This window comes from Mauremys reevesii, linkage group 3 (assembly GCF_016161935.1).
Source record: "Mauremys reevesii isolate NIE-2019 linkage group 3, ASM1616193v1, whole genome shotgun sequence".
Classification (NCBI taxonomy): Eukaryota; Metazoa; Chordata; order Testudines; family Geoemydidae; genus Mauremys; species Mauremys reevesii.
In genome coordinates, this window is record NC_052625.1 from 5,485,506 (window position 1) to 5,505,249 (window position 19,744).

General features: G+C 36.9%; 1 protein-coding gene across 7 annotated transcripts in view; it reads left to right on the forward strand.

Moving 5' to 3' along the window:
* RALGAPA2 (Ral GTPase activating protein catalytic subunit alpha 2) overlaps nucleotides 1–19,744 on the forward strand; it is a 288,164-nt gene that overhangs the window by 117,044 nt on the left and 151,376 nt on the right. For all 7 annotated transcript variants that reach the window (XM_039528550.1, XM_039528554.1, XM_039528553.1 and 4 more), the window contains 2 exons: nucleotides 15,616–15,744; nucleotides 19,554–19,682. In XM_039528550.1, the coding sequence (XP_039384484.1) occupies nucleotides 15,616–15,744; nucleotides 19,554–19,682 (258 nt within the window). The remainder of the gene's footprint in view (nucleotides 1–15,615; nucleotides 15,745–19,553; nucleotides 19,683–19,744) is intronic.

Genomic DNA, 19,744 nt, shown 5'->3' on the forward strand with positions numbered 1-19,744 from the left:
AAAATCCTGGCCCTTAAGGTTGTGATGAAAACCTCCCAAAGAAGAAATGGTACAAACTTATATAGTGATATTTGTTTGAATCAGCAGACCGCCTGAAACAGTAGCTCTGACAAATATGTATTACCCCTTTCAGCTCAGTGGGGTATTAACTTTTGAAATCTAATTATGCAAATTCCATCATCAGTCTTGTTAACTATCTCACTTCTGATCATTTTAACATTTAGCGAATGTAGTAATCATCACATAGATTTAAACGTGTACCGTAGCTGCTTTGGTGCCAGAAACCCCAACAGTCCTTTGCCTTATCTGCCAAAGCTTCTGATTTCCTCTGACAGAGTCTATAGTAGTGTTGTGGATTTTCAATACAGAAATCTACAGCACACTCAAAATTTAAAATTTAGCATTAGAACACAATTTAATTTAACATTACATTAAAATGGAGGTGATATTGTGATCTTTATTTTCATATTTGCATGATTTATTTTCCGAAAGAAAGCTGTCAAACACGGCTACCCCTCTGATACTTTATTTTCATATTTATTTCCGTATTTAATTCAATAAAAACATAATTTTTCTAATTTATCTGAAGCTGCCCCAGGATGCCCCAAAATGACTGCAATGGAGTGTCACAATGCAGTGGTTTTGGGGCAGAATTTAAATCATGCTTCTCAGGGAACTAAATGATGCCTTAGTCATAAACAAATTACTGTGCAGAGCTAGCACAACTTATTAAACCTCATATAATTAATAATGTAGATACTGGTAAAAAAAAACATAAGTCAGTGGTATTTAATAGATTTGTTTAAATGAATGCCTAACAACTTTTTATATAGTATAGTAATATCACAGTTACTTAATATTTGTATTATGGTAGCACATACGGGCCCCGATCATAGACCCAGGGCTTCATTGTGCTAGGCACTATACAGACACATACAGGACAGTCCTTACCCCAAGGACCTTACAATCTAAGCAAATATTGTGACTAATATCACATCCCCAGGTGATCGGGCGCTGCGAGTGCCCGGTCTTCAAAGCTCACAGTGACAAGAGAGCGCAAAGACTGAGGACCACCACACAACTATGTTGCTTATTTGAGCTAAAGTTCTTGTGTGGTTATATACTTAACTAAATATACAGCCCAGGGGCCTTTTCACTGAAATGTGCTTTCAGGAGTTTCATTGGTTCCGCTTGCAAGTTGGCACCAGTAATAAGCCTTTTCTGAAATGTTTCATTATTTAAAAACAAAAATCCCACAAACCTTTTATCACAGATGCAAACCTATTATTGAATAGTTGCTCACAACACAGATGGCATGGTTTTCATTATGACAAAGAGGTTTGACAGCTTTCTTTCGGAAAATAAATCATGCAAAGTATTAGCAAGAAGATACTAGTTGAACAGCCAACACAGTTGGGTTTATGTCAGTGCACAGGCATCCAGATGTATATGCATATTTATCTGCATACTGTAAATATCTGGGTAACTGCATATAGGGTACTCTTAAATTGGTAAGGACAATACTTCATAGCTAAAGCACATATGCTGTCTTTATTTGCTTATCACTTTATTTTTCTCACAACTCTAGTTAAACTGGCAAAGACAGTACTCCTTATTGAGGGATATATGTGTGCGAAATTTGAAATTTTTTCTTCTATATGTTATCAATTTTTATATTGCTAGAAAAGGAATAAAACTAAAAAATATCCTTTTATGTTCTTACAGTAATACAGTATAATTAATGGCAAATGTGACCTAATGTTTCAAACTTTCCAGAAACGTCCGTCTCCTCTATTGAGGTATATAAAAGAGCAATGTAAGAGAGAGTGTTTTATGCAAAGCTCCGAAAGGCATTCTGAGTTTAAGATTTAGCAATTAGCTTAGAGAGAGAGAGCAAGAGAGAGAGAAAGATAGTGATGTAACTGAGATGCCTGTAATTTGGCCATACCTGCCTCTAGTAACAAACATCCCTGTACAAAGACATGAACAATCCTATGCAACAATTGCATCACCTTTTTCAGACTAGAGAAATCATATTGTATAGTGGAAAATAAGAATTAGTCATAACATACGGTGTGGGAATACCCTCTCACCTTATAATTTTAAATGTTTATATACAGATAGAGAACATATTGGGCTGATATGCCATTATACGCCACATGTTTATACTGAACTTCTCTTTTGTAAGCCCAAAGAAAGGGGAAGAGGAATGGATTTGTTTGAATCCTTTGTGTTTCTATATGTGTGCTGAGAGAAAATTGCAGAAAGGGGAACTCAGCTAGACGTGCCCAGAAAATTCCAGAAATAGTCTATAGTAGTTTCTAATAAAGCTAAGTGAATAGTGGAATTTTTAGTTCGGGGGGCTGAACTAAAAAATAATCCAGTCCAATTCAAACCCAAAACAATTACTTTTTTTTTGGAATTTTTTCATCAAATTGAAAAAATTTTAATTGCCTTGAAATAAATTCTGGTTTTGATGCCAAAAAATGTTTTCAGTGAAAAAAACAATTCATTTACAAATTTTCACCCAGCTCTAGTTACTAAGCATGATCAGTAGTTTTCATGAAGCTGTATAGAAAGCCACTATTATGGGCAGATAGTTATGCATGTCTTACACATCCACAGCTTTGAGAGCTCAGGAATGAGGAAAGAACTTAGAAATATACAAGTTGTTGAAAGCCCTACTGGACTCGTGATGCCAGGAGAGAGGTCAAAACCTGTAACACTTTGGTTATAGGCAAAAATTCCTGTTTGACCTCACAAGCTGAGGAGAGTCATTTTATTAAAATATTTTAATAATATTTTAATAATATTAAAATAATTAAAAATGAATTATAAAACACTTGGAAGATCATGGTTTGATAGTGTCTAGCCAACACAGTTTCTACAAAGGAAAATCTTGTCTCATTACTCCATTAGAATTTTTGAACTGTGTCAGTGAAGTAATGGATAAAGGAGAACCAGTGGACCTAATTTAGACTTTCAAAAGGCCTTTGACAAGGTCCCTCACAAGAGGCTACAAAAGAAATTAAATAATCAAGGGGTGAGAGGCAAAGTATTGCCGTGGGGCAAAGACAAAACAAAGAGTGTAGGATTAAATGCTCAAATGATTAATAGTGGGATGCCTCCAAGATCCGTACTAGATCCTGTGTTAAATATATTACACGTGTGTGCACACACACACACACACTCTTAAAAGAAAAGTCGGTGGCAAAGACAACTCTTAGATCTGCAGATATGCCAGAATTCGGGTTGCCTGTGCTTACGAAAAGAGCAGCTATTCAATATTTTGTTTAGTCCACATTGATCAATGTGTGGCTCTGAGATTTATTTATTATAAACTATTCAAACCCTGTTCTGAATACAGAATTATTAATTTCTTGATAGCTTTACTATAGAGCTTATCTGAGTGCTTCACAAACATTAATACGTGTATTTTCACATCACCTCTGTGAGGTGAAGTGGCAGTATTATCCCCATTTTACACTGGCTCTCAGTCCTAGTTTCCTCACCCACTATTAGCTCCTAGACACAGTCACTACATGTCCCCGGACTCTTTGTCCCAGTCTACTTCCTCCACCCTCTCCTTTACCCCATCCCTTCCTAGGTCCAGCTTTTGTCGCTTCTGCATTTGAATTCAGCTTCTTCCCCTTGTGTAGGCCCAGGAGGGGCATTGAGAACATGAGAGACAGTATCTCAATTCTAGTGCCTTGCATCTCAGCAGCCAGGAACAGCAATTTCAAATTAATGTCCTGCTCAACCCGGCACTCCTGGGCTGCAACACGCTCAATACAGATTGATACTTAAAAGAATTTAGCTGCTAAACTGTTGTCTTCTGAGCACGCAAACTGAGATTTTTCAGAGTCTTACAATTTTTGGTGAAATTTGAGCCATTTTTTGTGGAAGTAGCAAAAGGCACATCCCTGTCACTAGGGCTGGTTTTTCCCCTTCCAAATTTCAAGTCACTGCTGTAAATCATGGAGGGGCCCTAGAGCTTCTCAACAAAATGGTTGTAAGAAATGTTTTAACTTGGGCAGTATATTTTCCCCTAATCTCATTCTTGGGAACAGCTGAATAACTTTTGCTGAAATTCTCCCTCTTCCTCCCTCCCCCGCCCCCAATTCAACCTGAGACGCACACCCACCATGGAAAATTTCAGCCCTAACAGTTAAAGGTTGGAAAATTATGAGGAACTGAAGAGTCATATAAATGGCAACCTTAAGTACAGGTGGCACTCCCAGCTCTGCCTACAAAAATGTGGAAAGGGACGTGAGCGGTGAGGTATCAAAATATGCAGATGATGCAAAGTTATTTTAAGTTGGCCAAGATCAGAGAGCACTCTGAGGAACTTCAGAGACACCTACCCAAGCCAGGTGAATGGGCAACACAATGGCAAATGAAGTTCACTGTTGAAAAGGTATTAAGATGCATGGAGAATAATCTAGCTATCATGACATTATATAAATCCAGTGATGTGGATGCCTTATCTGCATGCTGTGCACAGTACTGGTCACCCTGTCTCAAAAAGGATATTGCAAGATTAAGGGGATTCAGAAAATGGTGATGAGAATGATCAAATTCCTGGAAAAACTCTCATATGAAGAGAGATTGAAAAGATTGGGATTGTTTATTTTAGTGAGGAAATGAGAGGGAATGTTATAAATGTATATAAAATAATGAATGGTCTAGAGAAGGTAGATTTAGTAGTTCTCTATTTCCTGTCTCGTAACACAAGAACAAGGACATTCAGTGAAACTAAAAGGTGATAAATTCAGAACTGATAGAAGGAAATACTTTTTCACCCAACATCTAATTAGACCATGGAGCTCATTGACACAGGATGGCATTGAGGTATAATCTTAGAAAGATCAAAAAATCGATTGGATACTAAAACAGATAACAAGAATATCTACATTTATAACTATTTATTACTAACAGAAATTTTGGAAGGAATATTAAACCTCACACTTCAGAGTTAAACGCGTCCCAAATTATTAAAAATTAGGATGACATAACATGGGGACAGATTACCCCATATCTGCCTACTGTTGGGTGGTTCTTCCTTCCTCTGAAGCATCTGGTGTTGGCCAACGTCAAAGACCAGGTACTTAACCAGATCTGATCCACTGTGGGAATTCCTATGTTCCTATTAACAAAGGACTAGATGCTGCTAGCTAGTAGGAGCCACCAGACTTTTGTTTGTTGACAAGACAGAAGTGTAAGGATTTCAACTGAAAAACACTCCAGTCTCCTTTCAGGCTCTAAAGAATCCAGGCAACACACTACATTTTAGGCCATACTACAAAGAAAAAAATTACCTCTGAAAGAAGATCAGAAGAGAAAGAACATGCTGTGCGCACACTAAAATATAGATACATAAATGTTATGCTAAAACCTTATGTCGTACTGCATTATGCACCTGATGCTGCACCATTGAAGTCTATGGGAATTTTGCTATTGATTTCAATGGACACAAAAACAATCCCAATGTTACAAACCAAATTTCATTCTGTGTCTACCACAGTAGTAGACTGACTATGTTATGATGTTTGTTTTAAATTATTTAAGAGTATTTCGAATGCTTTGTACACTGTGTATTAAATGTCAAACTTTTTGTTTGCTAGCTAGACAAATTGTGCTATACTCTTTTAACTGACACATCTGTATTCTGTATTTGATTGTATAATACTCTCTGAAAAGATGATACACTAGAATTATGTTTTTCTTAACACTTGATTCAGTAGAAACTATTAGGATTCTCCTCTTTTGTATCAAATTAAATACTCCATGTCTTCTTTAGTTATCCCAACAGAGGGGTGGAAAACCTTATTTAATGGAGTTAAAGATGTTAATATACAGCAGCAATTTTTGAGGAAGCCCTCAAATTTTGATGTTGCCCATGAACTCATAAACAGTTTCCTTCCTTTGTACCCCACCCACCAACCTTTGGAGGTTGTTTCTTGATGTCTTGAGATAGAATTGCTATTTGATGCAGTACTAGAGGCCATTTATTTTTTTCAAAATATGATCCAGTTCCACTGCTTAAACCCCTTCCCTTATCAGTGTTTTTTCTCTGGAAGCTGTTCAGATTAGAAGTACATTTCTTAAGAATGGGAGCCATAGAAGTTCTTCAGCAGTACACAGACAAAAGGTTTGGCTTCTTATTTACAGTATTTTATAGCAAAAAAGAAAGATGGCCTCCTAGAAACGAAGCAGTTTCGTCAAAAGATTTAAATTCCACGTGCTTGATGCTAGTAACTTCTGTCATTCTAACTCCAGTTGGATTGTGGCTCTTGATTTAAATGATGCCACTTTCCTAATTTCCCAAAAAATCTCAATTTTTATGTGGGGGACCAAACATCAGTGTAAGGTGTTGTCCTTTGGCATGTTTGCTTCACCAAGGTGTTTACCAAGTACCCATCTAATGTAACAAAATTCACCCCAAAGGTGGATGATATGGCAGCTCTAGCATGTGTTCTTCTGAAAGCCTTATGACCTTCTGCTGGTGGGAGCTTCCAGACAGTGTGTTGACATTTTCAGATCTTCACCCAGAACTCTTGTGATAGTCATCATCAATTAAAGCTGAGGAGCTCATCCCACAGGAGCTGACTGTTCACACTCAATAGAATTTGTAGGAGACTGAATTCTATTTACCAAATTCTATTTGGATTTATATGGTGGGCTCTAAAATATTTCCTACCACTCATCAAGGGTTTTGTTTAAGGGCAAACAGACAGCACAGGATCCTCCTTTCAGGGCATCATGCAGGGACATGGTATCATGCACGTTCCATGTCTTCAGCCCAAATTTATACTAAAAATTGTGTGTGATTTCCAGCTTAGTCAGACCATTTTTCTTCTGGTGTTCTTCCCACAACCTCATTTTTGCTTGGAGGAAAATTAGGTAGCATAAGCTAGATTTCAAGAGGGCTTTGAGCTTTTATTTGTGTAGGATTAAGGCATTTTGACTTTTTGTAGTCTTTAGTATAACCTGAATACTGTTTACATGCAACAATTATCTAAGTAGAATAGGATGTCTTTTGAGACATGTTATGCTTTAGCAAGGAAGTCAGTAGCTCTTGCTCTTAGAGCTTACTACCACTACCAAGATGGGACTGATGACATGCATTCAAAATGTTTTCATCATAGAAATCTGTAGGACTCCTACCTGGAGTTTTGTACACTCGTTTACACAGCCTGCCTTTCTCAACTTGACATCTACATCTATTATAGCTTGCTTATTTATTAGCACTTCTTGAGGATTCTACTGCTCCCCAATCTTCCACAAGTAGGAATATTCAGGGGGCCTACAGAGAAGAAAAAATGTTTACCATAATAACTATTTCTTCAGAAATGTTGCCTCTCCATTTTCACACTATCCAACCACCTTCCCGCCATCTTCTGTTGCCATAGGGGTTTTGCAAAAGGGTCTGATGTGATTGGTGCTGCATGGCCCTTTTATGATTTCAGCTTCAAACTTTCAATGCCACAGGAGGATATACCTGTAGCTTCAGTAGGTTTGGCTTTCTAGATGTATCCCAAAGCATTGGAGCACACAGGTCTTCCAAAAGGTCAGAGAAGGGATCCAAAAGGGTGTAGATTCTACAGCACGTTTGAGAATGTTGTTTCTGTATATTCAAAGACCCATATTTACTGTGGTAAGAAATAATTTTTCATTATTTCACAAACCTTAATAAAGACATGCTTCATATAGTTCTGTAATTTCCTGGTGTCATCTGAAACCAGAAGTACTAGAAATCTTGTGAATGGATCAGTTCGTTTCAAATTTCCAGACAAATTTCCAGATAACTCCAGATCTGCTTTGAATAAGCATTTCCATCTTTTGGATGATTTTTTGTTCTTTAACCAAATCTTCACAGGTTTAATGGCTCACTCCTTGCTATTTATGGCAAGATCTGCACCATCTAGTTTGAGGAGGGCTTTCAGGGTGAATTGGGTGCCTAGCTGCCATTTGAAACTGTCCCTCTAGATTTTCTTAAATAAATAAAACCCTCTGCTTTTGTTGGGCAGGGTCACTTCACTGTCTAGATTTAAAGTTTTTTTCTTTTTAAACTTGAAAGGAGAGATTATTTTAAAGAACCCCCAGCTGATTGGTGTCAGTTTCCCTCAGAGATTCTCTGCCTCCTGCCACAACTATAGACATTGATGAATATACTTAGTATAATGTCTTGATAACATATGCCATACAATACATGGTCACTGGGCAAAGGAGAATGTTTGAGATGTGGGAAAATGGGTTAGATAACATTCCAAACTTTTGGGTTGAATTCCATAAAAAATTTGGAAGTGTAAGAATTAGATTTCATGGCTGCAGTCTCAATGTAATTGAACAGTCCATTTTGGAGCTGGGATTTTAAGATAAAAATGTATTAGAGAATATTCTTAAAGAATAGGATTTTAGAAATGCTCAGTGATAACTGCAGTTTTAGACTAACAGGAAGGCATTGCAGTTGCACCATGTTTTACTTCCATGAAGTTAAGAATAAAACTAAAACCTAAAGAAACCCTGCTGAGTTAACAGATGTACTTGGTGATTAAATTTCAATACAGAGAGATTGGATTTGTTCCTTCATATAGAAAGTGTAAGCCAACAAAGTGCTGCACAGCTGAAGACTGAAAAGTTAAGGGTTAGATTTTCACTTCATTTCTTCTTTTGATTTTAATAACAAGTGTGACCAGAACAGGCTTAGAAAAAGCGAATGTACATTATTGATACAAATTACTTACGCCACGTACATCTATAAATATAGTCTGCATATTTAGATGTGAGAGGAGGGATTTTAAACATATTTTGAATATACTATTGGTACTTGTGGCAAGGAAATAACACAGTAGTTGTGTAGCAAGCTTCTATAGAAACAATGTATATGGAAAGATGTCAGTTTGATTTAGTTAGGCATCTTACTAATTTATAATATGAAGCATTTTGTGTGAGGGCTATTGTTATAGAAGCCATTTAAATTATCTATTTTGTATCACCATTGATTTGAAGTAAAAAAAAAAAAGTACTTGTGGGCTTTTATATCTTTTTCTATTAAGTTCTTATTTATAATTACAATGAGGAGCAGTGTAGAACTTTTAGTCTGTCAAGCTATCAGTGCTGTTTACTGGAACATGTATTAGCTGGGTAGAGCATTCTTTTCTAAAGACGCAATAAGCAAGCAGCCTTTGCTTTTGTTCTCCATGAAAAAGTACTCTTTGTAGGTATTTATGTGGCTGATGAAGTGTTGCAGATGAGGACCCTTAGTTCTGAGGCATTTTAGAAGCCATAAGCCATTGTGCATATTAGATTCATCTTTACAGATTGATGTTTTTATAAAACTAATAGAACTTCATAAGACTTTCATAGTCTACTATTATTTTATTAATTTTGGTTTCCTTCCAAGAGTTATAATGAATTTCTCCCCTTCCCTTCTCTCCCGAAATGCTATTTTCTAGATAAACATTTAGCAGTGTATCTTTTTTCAATAAAATCTTACACTACTGTACGGAGACATGGGTATTATGTGTATAGTATTAAAGAGAGTCACAAAGCTACATTTAAAGCCATTCCATGAAGCTGCTCTACCAATGCCTGGTGGAACTTCCAACCCTCCTTCAGAGGCCAGGGAATGAGAGCTCCTATAACATCAACCTAGTAGCCCCTCCCCTCCAGCCGCAAATTCTCTGTTACAGAAACAAGGAACTCTGGAGTGAGTCTGGTAGCTATGCTCATATGCTACAATTTAAATTCCCTTGCTTGCCTCTCATCTCTGCCCTTGTCCTTGGTAAATAATTTTACCTTTCCTTGCTAATCAATTCTTATGCTGAAGGCCTCACCAGTCTCTTCTTTACCTTTGCTTCCCACCTGTTTAAACCCACATCCCTGCCCTTCCCTCCTACCCCCTTTTTTGCCCAGGAATTTGTTAATTCTTTCTTACATCTCTTCACTCCTCTTTCAAACTCTGAAGTCTCTCTTCTGCTTTATGCCCGTGACCCTTCAGGCTGGCACCAAGATCCATCCAGAACCTGGGAATGGGCCACAGGGAATGGATCACTTGATGATTCCCTGTTCTGTTCATTCCCTCTGTGCTACCTGGCATTGGCCCCTGTCGGAAGACAGGATACTGGGCTAGATAGCTCTTTGGCCTGACGTAGTATGGTCGTTGTTACGGTCTTATGTTCTTATCTCTTTTCATCTCCAGTCATCCCTGGTTCCGTGTCTAGTTCCATTCTTTTCCCTTATTAAGCACTCTTTTTCCTCATGCTGACTTCTCTGGATCACCAGCTTCAAAGTATTGACTATATATAATTTTAATATCATTCCCTTCTGCTAGATGAATATACATTTTAGTACCTATTACTGTTTTGAGTGTACTTTTAAGTGACAGACTTCAATGGCTCTTCTATCAAAATAATCCTCTTGCTTCATGTGAGTTAAAATTCTTTATACATCTTTGTTGAAACTAGATTAATGTTTTAGAAACCAAAAATATCATTGTAGCTAGAATAGTGAGGGTGCCTTTATCAAGAATTTCATCTGGTTTATCCTTTGTCTATTCAGACCATATAGTAGCTCTGTTGAAACACTGAAAAAGGAAAAGGACAGAAAATCTTCTCTGGGAAACTCAAAAACCAGCATATTTAAGTATTTTTTCCTTTTAAAAAAATTGAAAACAAACAGAGCAATTTTGTGATGGATATTTTCCTTTTTGTAAATTCCAGTCCCTGGTGATATCTCATTGAAGAGCAAGGTGAACTTTCAGTGAAAAACCCAGCTTGTTCCTGATGAGGGACAGTTGGGAAACCTGATAAAGACAGATGGCAAGCTATTTTGTTACACCTATAATCTGCAATAGCCTGAGCAAAAACTAAGTGAAGAATATTTTTATAATTGACCTTCCAGTGAACTTGTGTAAACATTTTTTTCACATACTCAGAGGATGATGATGACCATATGATGTTATTTTGTTCACTACTGAATACTCTGTATTGAAATACGTTATGTTATCAATTATAGGGTTAATCTGTTTTAGACTGACATAAACGGGATTTTTTTTCCATTTTTGACACTACAGTGAAGCATTTGGAATTGAAATAGTCCATAATGGTTCTTTTTTTTTCACTTTTCCATAACAACGTGAACACTAAATTATAGCTGTGCAATTATGTAAACAATGGAAATGCTTCCAGAATGAATACTTCATTTTAGATTTTCATTTTGTGTAATTGTTGAAAGGTTTGGAGCCATGATAAACCAAAATTATTTTACACATTTATCCTTCTAAAGGTCAATTATGAAAGAAGTAAAGAAACAACACTATACAAAATGAGTAAACCAATTTCTATTGCCATCACCATATGTTTTTCTTATTGCTTGTGTTTTTCCAGTTACTGTGTACATAGCATTCAATTAAAGTGATTCATTTACTAGGCTGTAAGCTGCTGAATACAGTTTACATTTATAGAACCGTGCTTGGAAGGGAAGGAAACAACTTGCCTCTGTTTGAATTACCTGATTTTTGCAAGATCACTGATAAAGGACAGATGTTCTCACTTGGTTGCTTTCTCATAAACCTGAATCTTTTGATAAGCTGCAAACTACTGTATTACTACATAAAATCTAGCTTTTATCACTAGGTGTATAATGCAGAAAAGTGTGTTAATCAGGAAATTAGAGATACAATTTGACAAACTTTGTCATTAAACTTTGCATTTTTAAGGTTATAATATTAGTATTAATTTTAAGTAAAGCAGATGCCTTTTTCCTATTTTTTGCAGATTCTGATTTTATTTATATTGGTATAAAACAGGATTAATGTTAACCAAGTCAATAGAACCATTCTTGATTTACACTGGTATCACTGAGATCAGAATTTGTTTGTGGAAACTGACATAAAGTCAAAGACTGAGTGTAAACTGACTTTTACTCAATTGTACATAGATAACTTTGGTGCCGATAGCTGTGAGCCTGCCACATCACCCAGTAGCATGACATGTGTTGTAAAATTGCAAATCCTGAGTGTGAATAGTGAAAAAGAGAAGCTGAGGGTCACTCCACTGTAATAGCAGTCTTTTTCAAAACAGTTTTATAGACGTTTTCTGACTTCTTACTGCAGGGGAAAAAATCTTTTACAAATTTTAAAAAAAAAGGTACTTTACTGTGTTTCTTCAGCAGCAAACATTATGGCATCTGTAACTAAATTCTTGCATTGTTTAGAAAAATGCAATGTAAAAACATATCCGGTGCTAAAGTTGCATCATTTTGTTTTATATTGCAACTGTGTTCTCAGACCTACAGCTTTGTCTTCCATTTATATTAGTTTCTTCCTTTGCTTATTTACAAAGGGTGACGTAAAAAGGACCAAAGTTAAAGCTTCATAATCATGTGTACAGTGCTTTCTTAACTTAATCACCACCATGCTAGCAGTAGACGTTAGTAAAGGGTGATCCTCCTAAAGGTTCAGGTTCAGCTTGGATAAATACCCAAATGACTGGGTGTTTATTGAATCTTTGAAGCCTCCTCAGGAGGCTCACAGACCTTTCGTCCATACAAAGCCCTGCACCCAGTAGTTTCCACAGCCAACTTTTAAAGATTTCAAAACAAAAATTGAAGATTTGGTTTAATATCTAACTTGAACAGTTGGAATTAATGAAAGCAAGACAAAGTTAATGCAGTTGTTTGTGGTGTTCATCAAATCTGCTACATTCTGCCACCTTTTAAGCCAGGTTTGCATGCATTTTTTTTATTGTAGCATATGTCAGCAGAAGTGTACGCCCATCTGCTGCTGTATAGCTTGATGCCTGATATTCAGAGACAGAGCACAGTACAATACCTACCTCTGTAAGTAATTACAGGTGTGTTGTGAGGAGCCCAATGCATTAATCAGCCCCTTAATTATGAAAAAAGGGTGGATCTTTTGTTCTGCCCTCAGAGCATGAGTTTACCACCCACTTTATGAGCTGCAGCATCCATCTGCTCAGTCTTTTAGAATGTTTGCACGGACTGATATTGACTTTAAAATGTATCAAAGGAAGTGATTAAAACTAGTTTAAACATTAACTTGAGTGGCATTGTGGTCATTCAGAGTGGTGAAAACACTATCTTCTGCAATGCCAAAATTAAAAATTATCTCTTAATTTTATAACGGACTGGCTGGTTTACCATTTCACAGTATGCTAATGTAAATATTTTAAAGGAGAAACAATAAATAGTTTTTGCTCAGACTTCTAGAACGTTTTGCAGAATACTGATGTAACTTAAAAGAATGATCTGCAAGTGGAAAAAAGACTGAGTTTATGCTCTCTTTGCTTATTTATGATGTGTATGAAGAAGACTTGCTTTTTAATTTCCAAATCTCAGAAATGTCAAATCTGGTCTTCATTGTTCTTGAGGCTAATTGGAGGTTTCAGAATTAATGTAGATTGATAACTTTCTCGGATCTTAATCGAAAGGATGGAAATGTTGAATCCTTAATAAAGTGAGTTTTTCTCAGGTGTTTTTGTTTAAATAAGTGACATTTAAAAAAAAAGTTTTAAACAGGATAAATAATTTTATTCAAACTATCAATCAAGTTTCACTTCCTTGATACCAGTGATGTCAAATTCTTGCTAGTTTTAAAGCTACTGATGGATTATTCTAAAATAGACAAATCTTTATTTCGAATTTAAAAATCAAGCAGGAAAAATATTTTGTGTTTTAAAATAAGTTCAGGCCCTCTTTAGTGCATTAAAAAAGTTGTGGGGAAAGGAGGGAGCCTAATCATTTTCTTCAGTAAGTTTTCTTTAATCTTTTATTAGGATTAAAAATGGTTTTTAACTTCTATGGAAATCAACTACCTCATTCTTCTGAAAAAGTAATAATTGCAGTCAGGGTTTATGCAAACATTGTGTCTAATTTTGAACCCACTCAAGTTTTGTAGGTTTGGAACTTCATCTCAAACCTTGTTGGGATCATTTCTCGATAAGGACAGCCAGTGAAAAAATAGAGCAGAAGGAAAAGGAATGAAAAAATTCACTCCAAAAAGTGTGTGTGCATGCAATATGTATATGTGTGGCAGCAATGCTTTTTGATGGTGTACTACCCCTTAAACTTAATGCAGACTTCCCTGTAGCATATGAAATACCCATATATACTCATTCATAAGCCAAATTTGCTTTAGTAATAAAGGGAAGCACCAGAGAAGGGAGTCGGCTTCTGAACAGGTATAGAGAGGGAGAGGTGGGACACAACCCCTCTCCCAACAGAGGGAGCACGGAGAGGCAGCACAGCCAGAAGGGAAGAGGTGGGGCCAGTGTCTCTCCGCTTCTGGCCACGCTGCTCTCCCACCAGCCTCTGAAGCAGCTTCAGCTCTGGGACTGGCAGGCTGCAGCCGAGCTGCTCGGCAACGCCCCCCAGAACAGGCTGTGGCCGCACCGCCCAGGCACCAGAGCATGCTGCGGCCGTGCCGCCCAGCCTGCTGGAACATGCTGTGACCGCGCTGCCCGGTCTGGCCCACCGGAGCAGGCTGCGGCCCAGCCTGCCGGAGCAGCTCCAGGCAGGCCAGAGACATCCTCCCCAGATAAGGTGGGATGGGATGGGGACAGTGTGGGGATCCCAGGCTAGGGGTAGAGTCATGTAGGGGGTGGTCACAGGGGTTATTCCCCTGACCCCCAGTTTCTTCCCCCCTCCCCCAAATTTCCTCACCAGTTGCTGTCCAGGCCCATCAGGGTAAGCAGCTGGCACGCCGGGACACTTTTGTTTACTTAGGTTTACCTCCGTGCCTGCAGGCACTCAAGGTAAACAAATCATCTCAGCCCGCCAGCAGCTTATCCTCATTACCTGGGAGCCTGAATTATAGGGTTGGCGTATGAACGGGTCATAAAAATTTTCCATTGTTACTTATCCATCTTGTGGGGGTCGGCGTATAAACGAACCGGCTTATGATCGAGTATATATGGTAATTCATGAAAAAATGTTGTTTACCCCTATCTAGTTTATTATGGTAACAGGTAGGTGTGATTTCTGGTAAAAGTTAAACAAAGATTTCTAAGTTACTCTCTTTTTCTCTTTGCTATGCCCAGGTACTTTTTGTTTGACATTTGTGTGTTCCTATGAAGCAGTCATACTAAAGTTTTAATAATGGCTATAGGTTATTGTCTTGAACTACTCAGAAACAAGGACAATAGCTAGTGTAATTTCATTAATGTTATATAGCTACGGAAGCCTGAATAAAATGATTTTGTGGTCCATTTCTGATGGTATATCTGTTTATCATAAACTTACGAACTAGTTGAATGTTTTAGTACATCTAATAAACATAAAACACATCATCTTATAAATAGATGTTTCCTTTTCAATATGTTTCTAAATAAAGAAACCTATACATTTTTCTCAAAGGGAGTAAGAATTGAAATGTTACAGAAATTGGAAACCATTCCAGGAGGTGTGCGCCTCGAGGACAGAATAGTAAACAAGATCAATGTATTGGGGTGCTCCATTATATGTATATTTGTGTTTTATATTTCAAGTATTAGCACTTAATTTCTGTTACCAGAAACATCATTATAAAATACAATGATAAATATTCTCAAATATTTTTTCTATAAAAATTGAGAGAAGTCTCCTTCTTTTCAGGATATTTTAAATACCGTCATAAAACACTGCCCATCTTGCTTTTTCTTCTTGGGTTTACCTGGTTTTACAATGCTGATAGGAGACTTCATCACAGCTGCAGCCAGAGTCCTTAGTACAGACATGTTGGAGGTGAGTATGACAATGCTCAACATCCAAGTTCCCAGGAGAGTGCACAGTCGCTAACAAGGTTCAGATTTCTCTACTCTAACAGGTGTTGACTCATTAGTGCAATGTGAAACTGGGCTCTCGGGGCAGATACCATGGCAGCTGATGTGTGAAATTGTAGGATAAGGTGACATACTAGTATTGCAAAGGTGTTTCATCAAAAGGCCAAAGTGTGAGAAATCATATCCTCACTAATATTGCAGCACATTTACACACTAAAAGCAAGACTTGGGTTTCAGAATCTCATTAGCTTTCTACAAGAAATGAATATTGAAAACACAAAGCTTTCTCATAACAAATGCAGATTTTCCTACATTTTATAAGGGTTAATAGCAATGTGAACCAAATAAAATACAAAACTATTACTGGCAGGCTAAAAGAAGTTTAAAGGTCTGACAAGCCTGCAAAAGCAGGAGAACTAGGGCATAAGAATGGGACATCAGAACAAGGATATTCTTTCTCTGTGTTTGTAACTAGTATAATTATTGATGTTCTTCTGCACAGTAACTTTAGATTGTTGTGTAGAGGTATGTTAGCTGCAATAGCTAGGCACAGAGTATGCGTTAAAGAAGAAGAAAGATCACCTGCTCTTTTTTTCAGCAGAATTCAAATGGTGAAACATTTTGCCCCAACTGTCCATAACATGAGTTTTTTGGGGTTATCCCTGGATTTACAACCATCAGTTTTAGTTCACTTTTTGTCAATTTTGTACAGAGTTATCACAAAAATTAACCAACCTGTTTATTGATTAAAAGCTTGCGGAGCTAGTAAGTACTGCAGAACACCATGTAAATATGTAAAAAAAATAATTCCTTCCTCTGACAAAACATCTATATGGCACAAACCATTTTATACTTGCTATGCAATATTTTTATTTGAAAGATTACAGAATTAATTAATATGCTTAATGCACAAATATCCATTTGCCCTTAGTGTTCTTGGGCAGTTTAATTAGAATAAAGCTTTACCCATAATAAACATTTTGTGGTATACCCGGTCTATTTATATGGTCTACTCCAGTGTGTGCTCTATGCTCTCCTTCTAGTGTCATGCTATCAATGTTACTGTAAATGTTGAATTTCCATTCAAGACCCATGCACACTTTTGTGTGTGTATGTGAGGAGGTTGGTTTGTTTGGGTGATTGTTTTTTGCAGCCATAACTGTGACACTTTGATACTGCAATGATGGTGCTGAAAGCTCATACATGAGGTTGGAGCCATTAGTATCGAGGAATCTCCACATGGGTGCAGGAGTATACCAAACGCATATGGACTTTCTCGGTCAGGCCATAGATGGAAATATTAGATTAGAGAGCAAAATTAATACCTAAAATGTAGGCTGACATTTTCCATGCTTGACTCTGACCTAAGAGCAATTTTTTTTTAACCTGTACCAAGTTTGATTAAATTTGGTTCTGTAACACTGCAGTTCAAAATGCAAAGAAAGTTTATCTAGAGAATAGTTACATTAAATTATTTTGCATAAAAAACCGCATAACAAATAGAAGTCTTACTGTTTTGTACATTATTAAAATTGTTTTATAGTGTGCCATAAATCTCTACACTACTGTACAAAATACATTAGACAAGTTCCCTGGACAGAAACACTGACAATCAAAGACATAGCAAAAATTGAAAATAAATAGAACAGAACAAGTGAGGATGGATCTGAAGAGACTGGAGAGCAGAAACAAGATGGGAAGGATTCCTAGAAGAAACTGATTTTAAGGAAGCACTTGGAGGAGGATGGGAGGGGATGTATTTGTTAGGCAAGTCATTCCAAGCATGAAAGAGAACAAAGCAGAGTGGAAAAATTAAGGGAGGATTTGGAGGACGCTAGGGAGTAGAGATGGGGTGTAGAAGGAAACTTGGAACAAGGTAGCACAGGCCCTTTCCAAGTAAAGTACTTACATTTGTAGTAGTGGAGTGCTTCATGGAGAATTTGATGTCATAGGTACATGAGAGTAACATAAATTAAGCACCTGAAGAGGGAGGAAAGCAGAGAGGTAGTAAGTGGGGAGTTGCTGGAGAAGAGAGAGGTTATAGTAAACAAAATAAGAGGTCCAAAGCATAGACTTCTTAATTAAGTTAGAGTTACGGCACTGAGATACCATGTTGATGAGAACTGCCTAAAAACCTAGAGTCAGATAGCTAGATTTAGAGATTGTAAATATGTATCAATTTATAGGTTAAGTTCAAATTATAAACATCAGTAACTACCAACATATATGCTAAATGTATCAGATAACTAGGTTAAGAGAAACATTTAGTAAATAATTATTTTTTCCTTATCCTAGATAGGTATAAAGAGTGAATATTTAACACAAAATTTCAAAGACAAATATTTAAAGATAAATGTGATATGTCTCTGTTTACTTGGGCATTCCAAGTATATCAACAGGTTTCTAATTTTTTATTGTGTAGTCACTTTTTAGCATCTAGTGCATGGGAGTCTAATTTTCAAACATTGGATCCAAATTCTACAATTAGATGCTCAAATCTGCACATAGGCACATAAAATAGACATTTATATGTCTAACTGTGTGTTTAAGCTTCCAAATACGGGATTTGGACAGCCTATTTAGGCATTTATGTATGAAAATTAGGCTCCCCAAATCTTAGAACTGATCTAAAATGAGATCTTTATGTTAATATCCATTTTTAAAAGGTGAGGCTTATGTTTTGGAGTTAATGGAGTAAAACTAAATGCAGTATTTTATTTGTAATGCATGCAGCATAATAATGTATGCACAAATTGTTATTGATATGATACTGCATGAAAGTGTCTAACATTTTGAACACTTCCACATCACTTGGTTGAGATAAATAATTAAAGCTAGCAAAGATTTAAATGCCTCTATCATTGGTCCACCAAGCACAGCGCACATCTTGTAGTTTCCGATTATAGTAGAACCTCAGAGTTACGAACACCTCAGGAATGGAGGTTGTTCATAACTCTGAAATGTTCATAACTCTGAACAAAACATTCTGGTGGTTCTTTCAAAAGTGTACAACTGAACATTGACTTTGTACAGCTTTGAAACGTTACTATGCAGAATAAAAATACTGCTTTCTCTTTATTTGTTTAGTAGTTTACGTTTAACACAGTACTGTAATGTATTCGGGGGGTTTTTGGTCTCTGTTGCTGCCTCATTGTGTACTTCCAGTTCCAAATGAGGTGTGTGGTTGTTGACTGGTCAGTTTGTATCTCTGGTGTTCGTAACTCTGAGGTTCTACTGTATTACATGTATATTTGACTCGATTCTAAGTAGCACGGATAACCGCAGAACTGTGATGCTACAGAATTATCCAGAAGAGTTGGCAATAAAGCATTGCGCATGAACAACAGATGAGGATCAATGAAAATTTAACCCTGAGGTGGGATGTAATGGCCTAATTTCCAAGAGTGGTCAGTGTGGTCAGTCAGAGAGCTAGATCCTACAGAAGCAGTTGCTTGCCTCGTCTTTCCAAACTACTGACCCTAAAGACCATCTGAAAATGGAAATAGGAGGAAACAATGGGAGGAGCAGTATGTATCATAATAAAACCAAAACTTTCTGCTGAGTATGCAAAGGTAATGCCTGATTACTACTGAGGGTATATTTTAACGTATTGTACAAATTCAGGGAAAAAAGAGCAGAAGAGAAATGTGATCAAGTACAAAGAATTTTGAGTCTCTTTGATAATGTTACACAGTATCACCATTCTTTAAAATGTCCGTTTTATAGCTTATTGGAAAAAATAACATATTATGTTTGCATTTTTTCCTTTAGGCCCCTCGCTCAGAAGCTCATACCATTCTTGGTTCTCTTGTTTGCTTTCCAAATATCTACCAAGAAATCCCTCTATTACAGCCCATCCCTGAAACTGATGAAATCATCACAGGAGCTGCAGATGTTAAAGTAAAGTAAAATTATAATAGTAAATCCTTATTTAATCTAGTGAAGTTTTACATTTGGTTAAA